At 46.9% G+C, this 11,084-nt stretch overlaps 1 protein-coding gene across 1 annotated transcript; it reads right to left on the minus strand.

Moving 5' to 3' along the window:
• Positions 1–969: 969 nt before the first annotated feature.
• Positions 970–10,776, minus strand: LOC103532500 (transmembrane protein 178B). The gene is given in 5 exon segments (XM_030451753.1): positions 970–1,162; positions 1,164–1,297; positions 2,914–3,051; positions 4,309–4,422; positions 10,368–10,776. Coding segments are annotated over 5 exon segments (876 nt in total). The 5' UTR covers positions 10,747–10,776; the 3' UTR covers positions 970–1,051.
• Between the last annotated feature and the right edge of the window lie 308 nt (positions 10,777–11,084).

Raw genomic sequence — 11,084 nt, forward strand, 5'->3', positions numbered from 1 at the left:
AGGGAGCTTGTTCCAGTTGAGCATGTTCTTCATGTTCTGTGCTCAGGGGGCATCTGACATTAGAAAGGGCTGAGTGGTGAAGTGAGCAGAAGCCACACGTTCCTGAGGAAAACACGTTGTGGTTCCTTTGGATGTAAATACTGGAGGGGCTGTTCATCTGCTATTGGAGCAGTGCTGCAGTTTGAACCTGGGGAGAGTTACTCAGCTCCTTTCACAGGAGCTGAACCCACAAGGTTCCTTGGAGGGTGAAGCTGATGCCTGCAGCTCCAACTGTGAGGTACCTTAAGAAATGTACTGACCTCTAGTGGAATAGTTCCAAGCTGCATACCTCTCCTCATTAAAAGAAGGTATGTTAGTTAGCCAAATAAGTAACCTTACCTGTGTAAGAAGCTGGGGAAAACTTTCACCTCCTTTCTAAAGCCAGTAAGAGGTGTGGTTTGGTTTTGTTTAGGTTTTTTTTTTTTTAGAGCCTTGCTTCTCAGTTACAGCTGGCTCCTCTTGGAACCAGCTTCAGTAGTAAGTAAATAGCTGTTACTACAGCATGGAATAGCACAGATTTCTGATTTAAATTAATACTAAGAATGGACTAATTCTTTGGCCTAAACCTCGGCTTAGATCAAGGTTCTTTTGGGAAATGATGGCCTGAGCCAACACCAGACATGCCTGTTGCAAAAGGGTTCAAGCCAACTTCACGTAGCTCCTTGCCCTAATTTGGGTCTGAATTACACAGACCTGCAGCAATAGAGTTGGTGCGTAAACATCCCTTACAACTGGACAATAACAGGACCATGGAGGTACAGTTCAAAAAAAAAACAGCACAAAAAAAGACACAGTCTTGGACTTACTCCCTTGTAAACAGAAGAAAAACAAATCAAAGGAACTGTCCCCCTTAAACCATCAATGAGCAAATCGGCACTAATTCCAACCTGGAGTGAACTGCAATGTCTGTGTCTGCATCCCACAGGCTGGTAGTCCCACAGCTCTGGCTCAGCTCTCCACACAGCTCTGCCCAGACCGCACTTTCCAGAGTCTCTCCTCGCTCCCGCTGTGGTCACACAGCCCCATTTTCCTGTCTGGGTTTTTGTACGGATGCCCGGGAAGTGTTGAGTGATGGGGCCAATGTGCAGAGGAACCCAGCCAGCAGCGTGAGGCCCAGGCCCCCCCCAGGCACAGAACATGGACCAGCCATAGCCATGACTGATGTCCTCTGGCAGCCCATAGACGTAGCGAGGGTAGCGGGACAACTCAAAATTGATCCCAGCCACACAGGTGCAGAGTGAGATGATGCAGCACGTGCCTGCAGGAGGAAAGAAAGGTCAGTGCTCAGGTTAATGTTGCTGGGTTTTTTTCTTCTTTGATTTTTTTAGTCCTACCAGTCATTCTTACAAAGCTTGAGGAAAAAAAAAAGCAGCAAAATATGTAGGACAACAGGATGCCTCACTTCCCAGATGATAATCTCTAGTGCTTTGGCTCTCTTTGTTGCTATTTCAAGTGCAATTGTGGAGTTTTCAGGCTTCAGTTCTCCTGAGGCTTTTATCAATTTCCAATGACCAATGTAATCAGGTTCTGGGCAGTACTTGGGTAGTTCCCCCCTGTGGTGGCAGGTAACCAACAGAAGCCCAGAGCTTCGAAGTGCACTGCTTGGGTGCACCCAGGCCCACAGAAAGGGCACAGACTTCTGTCACCTGCTGCACATTCACTAAGCACCTCTGTCGAGGAGTGGAAAGAAAACCAAACAACCAGCCAAAGCATCACAGTACAAGGCACTCTGATATGTCTAATACAGACCAGTAGAGTAGACTCATGGGTGAGGTGAACATTTTATTCTCTCCAGCTCTGGATCCGTGTCTAAATACTAATGGCAGCTCTTAGTGCTGACAACAAGCCCATCACGGGAGGGGCTGACAGAGGATCCACTCTTCTTGTTCCCTTTACAGTACTTGACTGTCTCACTGCTGAGTGATAAAGAAATTAAAACGTTCCCAAAGGAACCTGCAGTTAAGTAGCATGTAAGAGGATCAAGGCCAGCACAAGCCTAACTTTCAGCCTTCCTAGCATCACACCATGTCAGCAGGGTGGGTTTTTTCTATACAGCTGCCCAAAAAGCCACCTTGAGAAGGCTTGTTTATGGCAAGGGAAGATTTTGCCCTCCCCAACCTCCCCCCCTCCCCCAAGTCAGTGTCACACCTACTTGTTTAATTGAGGTGTTTAATTGCAACTCCTTCCTTGCTTGCAGCCATTAGACACTGACACTGGGCTTCTAGCACAGCAGCTCTGGCTTTCAAGCAGAGCCTCATTTTTTTCATACTTGAAGGCTGCCTGTTTATTCTTGCAGTTTTGAGTTCCAGCTTGTCCTTGTGGTGCATTTGTTGCTGCTATGCCCCTTTCAAATAAAGAGGAAACAACTGCCTATGTTTGATCTGAATAATCAAAGGTCAGATTAAATCCTTTGTGTTCCCAGCTAGGAGGAACAGAGATAACACCTCTGGCAAGCACTGGCATGCCTTTACCTCCGTGCTTGGCTGGGTTTGGACTTCATTGTTACCCAAAGATGTGAACATCTCTGAGCAGCAGAAAGGTCTTTACAATGATGGTTTGTTTGTTTGTACACAAAGATTCCTTAGGGAAAACTGAGCTGAGCTGTCTGACAGAAGCTGCAGGCGTCACACGCTCATTATGTGCACAGCCCTGTGGCTACACACCAGCTTTCCAGAGCAGAAGGCCCAAATCCAGCAGAAATCTGCAGATATTCCTGCAAGCACAGGTCCTGCCCCGTGGTGGAAGTGGTAACACTGCTGATGAGCTGCACTGAGGAACTGCTTCGTGTGTTTGCTGTGGGCTGATGCTACTGTCAGGAGCACCAGCCCAGCCAGCTGGGGGTGGTGACCATGAGTAAAAGCAAAAGGCTCTCACCACCCATGAGGAAGAGCAGCCCAGCCACGTACTGCATGAGCTCCTGCTGTTTGCAGCAGCCCAGCACACCAATGATCCACCCAAACAGGATGATGGAGACTGCCATGCCAATGAAGCCTGCTGTCATCCTCCGCAGATCTGAGGAAAGAGAGAGGAGAAAAGCAAGGAAGAAGACATGAAGGGGCAGCACGCAGACAGGTCAGCCAAGGGAGACTTCAAGCAGATTGAGATTTGTTGGGTCTTAAGTTTGTACTTCACCCATGGACCCATGGACTCTTCCTCAAGTAGCTTCTTTGAGGTAAACAGTATTACATGGAAACAACGGGAATCCAACAAGCTGGACTCCCTTCTGCTGGACAATGCACAGTAAGAGCCTGTCCTGACCAATAAAACACGGGCAAAATGATCCACAGCATGGGATGGAGGGGTGCAGGATGAATCCAGCAACGACTGACAATTGTTGATACTGTGAAGGCTTTTTTTTTGCTTGTGTGTGTGTGCTGTGCTTCTTTGGGATGGAGTTTGCTGCTTGAGTGTCTGCTAAAAATTGAAATAAAAGGAGAAAGGACACTGAAGAGAAGTAAAGGCCTAGAACACAGAATCCTAGAATAATTTGGGTTGGAAGCACATGGAAGGCTGATAGTGTGAACTGAAGAGAGGACGAGTGGGAGGACAGAAGCAGACAGCAAATCAATGCACTATGATGGGAGCAACTCCAGTACAAGGTCAAAAAAAAAAGTATCTTGGACACCAGTGATACGAACAGCACTTTGTTATCCATAATACAAGTGCTGTTCTTGTCTCCTAGTTCAGTTCTTAACTGGATATCCTCAGCACTGAGGCTCATATAACAGGGGCTAGGCAGAATTATGTGAGGCAACAAAACCAGACAACAAATACAGAGAGAAGCAACAGCAGAACAGGCTGATTAAATCATTCTCAGTGACAGGCTACAGGTCAGCCATCTGTGTGGGAAGGACTTTGGCACAAGGCAGCTTGTGAGCCAGGAGCTGGTAACAGGAGGTTGCAAAGACAAACTGAGATGTTTCCTTACAGAATGATTGTCATGGAACTGCACCAGGTCACTGGTATGTGTGCAGAGAAAGGCAATAAGCTCTATACAGCCTGTATGGTGATGCAGCAGCTTTGCTGTAAGTCTGTCTCCAGATCCAGAATATGATTACACCTTGCAACACATTACACACACCTCTGCCTTCCTGAGTTCACCTCTCAAGCCCCTCCAGTTACACTGCCAGCTGCTTGCCCTTCCTCACTAACAAATCTGTATTTATGCTTCAATCCCAGTGGTGCCAAGCTGATCCAGAGCGCACTCCTGGCATTGCATGAGGGCACCAAGCAATCCCAACAGCCAGGGCAGTGCCCAGGGTTACTTACGGAGCGCGTGCCACTCGTCCTGCCGGATGGTGTTTGTGATGTTGACGGGCAGGTTGCGAGGCAGAGAGCTGGAGGTGTAGTGGTACTTCACAGCAGTGCAGCGCTGAATAACTCCTGGAACAGACACCAGTGTCAAACAGTGTGAAACCCTGGGCCTTGCACTTGATGCTGCGTTGGTTGGCCCAACACACCTCACACAAAAACCTCAGTACAGAGCAAATATAACCTAAAAAGAGCTGTTTGCTTCCAAGGGTTTGAAGGCTTGACCGGGAGAGGGGGAACCTTGACATGAAAAAACACCAGCAAAGAGGGAAGAAGGTGCTGACCCAGGCAAGCTCCAGGAAGCAACAGCCACTGCTAAACAGTGCCAGTGCTCATCAAAAGCAGCTCCAGAAGTTTCCTAGGTGAACTGGTACCATCTCTTGGAGATGGCTGAGGAGATAAGAATCTGTCTGTAAAGAAGACAGAGATGAATCACTTCAAAAATTTTGACTGACTGCTGAGAAGTGAGCTGCATGGGAGAAAAGTTTGAATTTACTCCTGTATTTGTTGTCTCTTTACTTTCAATAAACAGTAGCACCCAAGTACACTTATTTCCATTATAACTTAAAGAAAAGGCCTCACCTTGCAGAACAGTGCACTCTCTTTGTGGCTATTTCAGAAAAAATCTATGTTGCTGCCTGAGCAACTAGATCACCCAGACAACCAAGGAACAGAGGGTGCCATTTGCATTAACAACTTACACCATGTACCACACATCAAAATATCTAAATTTTATCTATATTAAATTTCACCTATAACAATTAACCAAATTCCATTTCAATACTGATGTGGTTTATATGTGTTGTTGAAAAATATGTGGTACAAAATAATATCAGATTTTTTAATTACAATTCACTAGATTCATTAAAAGTAAGATTTATGCTCTTAGATATTCTGATCATAAAAGTACTATGCATATAGCACTATTTTATATAAGAGCAAGGATTACTACTTTTATAGCTCATTAAAGAAAAGTCAAATACTAGAGATGTACATCCCTTATGATCAAAGCCATGGACTCAGCTAAAATGTCACTGAGAAGATGTTTGCTCTATATTATTACAAGAATTCACATGTAGACTAAAACTAAAACCTTTATACCTTCTTATACAAATCTCATTATTCAGAAGTTTTCAAATACTAAATCATCCTGCCTCTGGTTTAAAAACTACTCCTAATCCCTTCCTCCCCAGAATTCAAAGTGCTAATTTTATGTAGGTAGCACATAAAACTACAGTAAAACAGCAAGTCTGCACAACGAAGAGCTCAAGAGTTAACAAATTTTAGGGTTTACTTTCTGACCTCCAAAGCCTTCTGATTATACCACCACAAGCTGTTTTTCCAATAAGAATCCTGTTTCTCTGAGAGCACAGGCTGAACCTGTTCTGGTGTGAGCCACCATAGGCAAAACAAGGGAGGGTTTCTGTGGGGCTGCTAGCTGAAACAGCACGGCAAGGGAGTTATGGGGTCAAATAAGCAGTGAGGGGATTTCTCAGCTGAGTATGCACCCAGTTTCTCTCAGAAAATGATAATATGCACCCAGGGAAACCTCAGTAGTCAGATTTTGCATATGCAGTCACCAGTTCATGCTTCCCAGACCCTATGTGCTCTGGTATGGCTGGGTACTGAATTCAGAGTGATGTCACACCTTGTTCTCTAAGCACTCAAGAAAAAAAATATATTAAAAAAAACCTTAAAAATCAGGTTTGCAGTCTCAAAGGTATCGTGAAATCAAAGGTACCTGTAAGGTACTCCAGTAAGTCCTTTGTCCTAAGTCCTTTACATACCTTAAATCCCAGTCTATAAGAGAGAGCTTCCTGCCCTCCACTTTTTTTTTTTTTATAACACTCAGATAAGCACCATGAAAAAGCCTGACAAAATCAAAAACGTTGCCTTGTGAATAAGTAAATGAATGGTTGGTTTTTTTGGCACATGGGAATATAAGGCAGAAGGGGGCAGGTGTTCATGTCATGTACATGAAGTACAAGTACAAAAAAAAGGTTAACCCTGATCTGAGAGTTTCTTAGGGGTAGTAAAACAATACTGTGAAAGTTGCATCACATGTAGAATCTTCTTAATTAAAAAATAAACAGAAGAAGCAACAAACTTCCTCCAGCAGTGTTACTTTCATAGCCTAGCTACATGCCTGCACCCTCCCACAGCCATCATAGCTTCTCACACCTTGTCCTCAATGCACTGGGATTTTTTTCCCAGCCAGGACTGCAACTGCAGACAGGTTCCCCTCCGGTACCCTCCACAATCTTTGGGACACCCTGGACAGGTACTTTCTCCTGACCAAACAAGAAGGCTGGGACAGATCAGAGGACACTGGTTAGAAAGGTTTTCTGCACCTCCAGATAGCCAGGCAGGGCACAGGCAGCTGGAAACCCAGCCCCAGGCCTGCTCTGACACAGCCAACATGTAATCCTGGGCTCAGCATTCTCACAGTTTAGTTCTCATCTCTCTCTGGCTTCCACAGACACGGGTTTTTCTCTGCACTGCCTCTGCCTCAGCATTATGAGCAAACAGAGGAGGTCCCATTTTCAGTTCCACTACCTGGCCCAGTCCTATCTTAGAGCAGTTTGCCTCTCACACAGCTGGCAGAAGCCCTCTCCTCCTGACCATGAGCAAGGCCACTGAGCTACTACATGAGGTCTGGCTTTCCCCTCCCTCATGCCCCTGGAACCAAGTGGCCACTGAGGCTCCTTGGCCTATTCATACCATTTCCGCCCAGGGTTGTGGAAAAGCATCAGAGCTATGAGATCACTTTGTCCACATCACCACCCACTAGATCTGGTACATCAACCTGCCTTTAAAACATCATCATGACTCTTACAGATCATATTTACTCATAGTTACCACCACATTTGGCCATGACCAAACAGATTGAAGCTATTAAATATGCCATTATAATGGATATTCTACAGATCTCACAGTCATTCCTGTAACTCTTAACATCAGTTGGAAAGGACAGGATCTACAGGCACCAGGAGTAAGCAGTTTTTCCTCAAGGGCCTCATTATTGCCTCAAACTGTTGTGTTTCTCTGCTTAAGCATCCAGTGGCTTTTCTCACTTTCTCAGCTACACCATGGTACTAAGAAGTAATTTCTGCCCAGTGTGTGTGAGACCTACCAGTCCCATCCTAGACTGTTTTCAGAGCAAGCTTGAAAAGCAATGAAGTCCCCAGTTTATGGACGGTAATTAACCTCTTCTTTTAAAATTCCTTCTATTTACTGGTGTTAGAATGCACGTTTTTCAAATGAAACCACCAAGCTACCCAAACCAGCCTATTAGAATGATCTTTCCTAATTAATCATTCTCTCCTGTAACAACTTTGTAAACAACTCTATTTTCATATTCATAGGAAAGACCACTAAACAGCATATAATTAATCCCTTCAGGCCTTCACTACTTAGAAATTCTCTATGCAAAATGGTTTTTTGTTGCAGCATCAGCTATCCAGGCTGTAATCCACATGGCACAGGCTCTTTAAGATGATGTATAGTGGCCAAGCTCTTACACTCACAAAGTCCCACCCTACACACAGATCTCTTAGTTTCCCCACCAGGTACTTCAGTTCTTCATCTGCTTTTACTCATTGCTCATCTCCATTTTCCCCATTTGGTTTGTACATTTTTCTTCTTTTGCCTTCTTAATTGTACTTGTAAAATGAAACTGGTTTTTCACAGTTACAAATCAGTGATTTTGCATTTTAAGAAAAGTCACACATATCATTCCCCTCATATTTAAACATTTCCCCCCTCTCAGTTTTGCTCTAATTTTTTGATCCCTTTTAAATATATAAAGCAAATACATTTTACATATTTTTAAAAATAGATATTATATATAAATGTATGCATGTATATACGATTCATTAAAATGCTCAAATATGACAGTTTCCACAGGACTTGCTTTGTCTTTGTAGCAGTAGATAAATACAGGATTAGAAATCCATGGATTTATCTAAACAGGTATGGGCACTTGTGAATTTAGTAATTTATTCAAAACACAAGAGAGATCCAGAAAGGAAAGAACCTTATTGCAGAGGTACTAAAAACAAGAAGTAAAAACTTAGCAAAATTGCCACCAGACTTTCAAAAAAACAAAACAAAACACCCCTATTTACTACTCTGTCACTAAAGCCTACAAAAATACCTAGTTTTAGGCATGTTGGAAACATAAAGCATCACATATCACCAAAAAGACAGCTGAAAACTTACAGCAAACCAAGGAGAAAATAGGAATTTCAGAAGTGCACGGTAGTGATGTTCAGCTCACACTGGGAAAAAAAAAAATCAACCTTTTTTTTCTCTAGGAAGCCCCAGATCTAGTATTGTGCATGAGAGAACAGCTAAGCAACAGCCACACCTGACGATCAGCTGGAAAAGGCGATTTAGTCCTAGCTGGCAGAGAAAAGAGAGACACAACAGGAACATGGAAATGCTGCTAGTAAAGCAGGGCAGGGGAAGGGATAAGAGAGTCCTCTCTATTTAAAGATCAGAGTCTACCAGAGCTATTATTAATAATTTCCCTCTATAAGATAGCAAAGCTTTACAGTAGCAACTGCAGACCTGATAGGTCCCTTCCTATGAGGGAAGCAAGGCTTGTAGAGAAAGGTAAGGTCTTTTATTAGAAGAGCTGAAGAAAAAAAAAGTAGATGGAAAGCCTTTTAGGTTCTGAGTCCCTCCAGTTTTACACATCATACCCTGAGGAAGATCATTCACCACCTTGTGACACCCTTGTACATGCAGAATTCAGACTCTGGCTTTTGTCTGACAGTTACAGTGTTGGGAAAATACCACCAAAACAGAAATACTGAGGACCAAACCAGTATTCTTCCCATCCCTTCCCCCAGCCTTTGCTAATCTAAAAGGGAGCTGAAAGCATTTAGCTTGATGCGAAGCACAAAAAAAGTAGATAAATATTTTACATGACAGGCACGATTAATAGAAAGAAATTTATGAGCTGCCTTTTAGTGAAAGGGGATCAACATGGAAATCAAAATGAAAATGCATAAAATGGAACCTAGGAGATTAAGTAGAGGAAGAAGCTAATCACACAGCACTAGAGTTTCTAAAAGTAAGAGTCACGGCTGCGCATTGGGAGGAACAGACAAAGCCAAGCTTCACTTCACAGTGCCAGCCTGACCATCCTCTGCTGTGCAGGACTGGCATCACAGTTGGAATCCACACTGAAGAACTGCTCCCACTTTGTTAAGGCAGCATTCCCATTTTGTGCCTCAATGGAAACACTTCTCCCAACTCCTACTCTCTCTGTGCTAATAAGCACCTGCTGGAACATTAAGTCCTCTTATTTATCATTAACCATATACAGCATTTCTTATCCTAGAGCCTGTTTTAGATGTCATTTATTCTGAATCAGTGGGTCAGCCCAGTACATTATTTGTACCATTTAATCCAGGAATTTTATTCATGCTTTGTGAACCACTTGGCTTTCTACCATGCACCACAACAGAAAACCCACAGCTTTCTCTCATGCCACCCCTGGAACCCCAAGTGACATCTACCACCATGAAGGCCTGGCAACCCACTGCACCAGTGAGAACTCCCCCATGACAGAACACGAACAACAGGTCCCTTTCCCCTGGCTGCAAACACCTCAGAGCTATAAACAATACTGCACATTTCTCAGTGCTCAATACCAAGAAATTGTCGGGGTCAGCTGAACGCCCATTTAGACCTTGCCCGAGTACCAGGCCCTGCAGCAGGCCACAGAGGGGCTCTCTGAGGACGCGGTTCCACCCAGCGCTGCAGCATTCTAAGCAAACACGGAGGAGGCGTACAGGACCTCGGGATGGGGTCAGGGACACCCGGTGCCACAGAGGCCGTGCGGGGCTACATACACTCCCTCCCACCGACCCATTCCCGTCGCACCAGCGGCCGCCGCCCCGTCCGCAGCCCCGGGTCCCGGCAGCCGCGCTCAGCACCAGGGACAGCAGCGGGGCCCCGCCACCTCCCTGCCGGGCCGGGGCCGCCCCCACCCCCGGCCGCCCCACCTTTCCGGATGAGCTCCTCGCTGTCCGGTTCGTAGCCCGCGCGGTGGCAGCGCCTCCAGAGCCCCGAGACGGTGGAGTTGAAGCGGCGACCGCAGTGCGAGTCCAGAGCGGCGGCGGCAGCGGCCGGGGCGGGGGCCGGGGGCCGCCCGGGCAGCAGGGCCCGCGGGGGCCGGGCGCGGAGCGGCAGGTGCGAGCTGGGCGCCGACATGGAGCCGGGCGGGTCGCTGCGCTTGTGGCCGAAGCCGCGGCAGCGCTCACGGTGCCGCCGCGCGTCCGTCTCGTACCAGGAATCGGTGCCGATGGCCACGGCCAGGAGGGCGAGGGCGGCAGCGGCCAGGAGCAGCCCGGAGCCGCTCAGCGCCTGAGCCGCGGCCGCCATCTTACCGCGCCGGGGGTGGCAGGGGCGGGCGCTTCCCCTGCAGCCGGCTGGGGGCCTCCGCCCGCCGCCGCGCCGCCCCCGGAAGGGAAACGGAGCGAGGAGCCACCGGGGCTCCGTTTGAGTTCGGTTCTACATCGGTGCAGCTGTTCCAGGGCACTCCAGGCCCGGTCTCAAGGGGGTTTCGGGGTCGCTCCCGGTGAAGGGGTGGGGGAATGGAAACGCAGCCCCGGCTCCTGCTCCGCGGCACGGGGCGCCTCGTGGCCCGCGCGCCAGGTAACGGCCGCTCCAACAGCCCCGGCGCACGCCCCGGGGAGCAGCCCCTCGGGAGGGCCCGGGCG

The sequence above is a fragment of the Calypte anna genome, chromosome 5A (genome assembly GCF_003957555.1).
Source record: "Calypte anna isolate BGI_N300 chromosome 5A, bCalAnn1_v1.p, whole genome shotgun sequence".
Classification (NCBI taxonomy): Eukaryota; Metazoa; Chordata; class Aves; order Apodiformes; family Trochilidae; genus Calypte; species Calypte anna.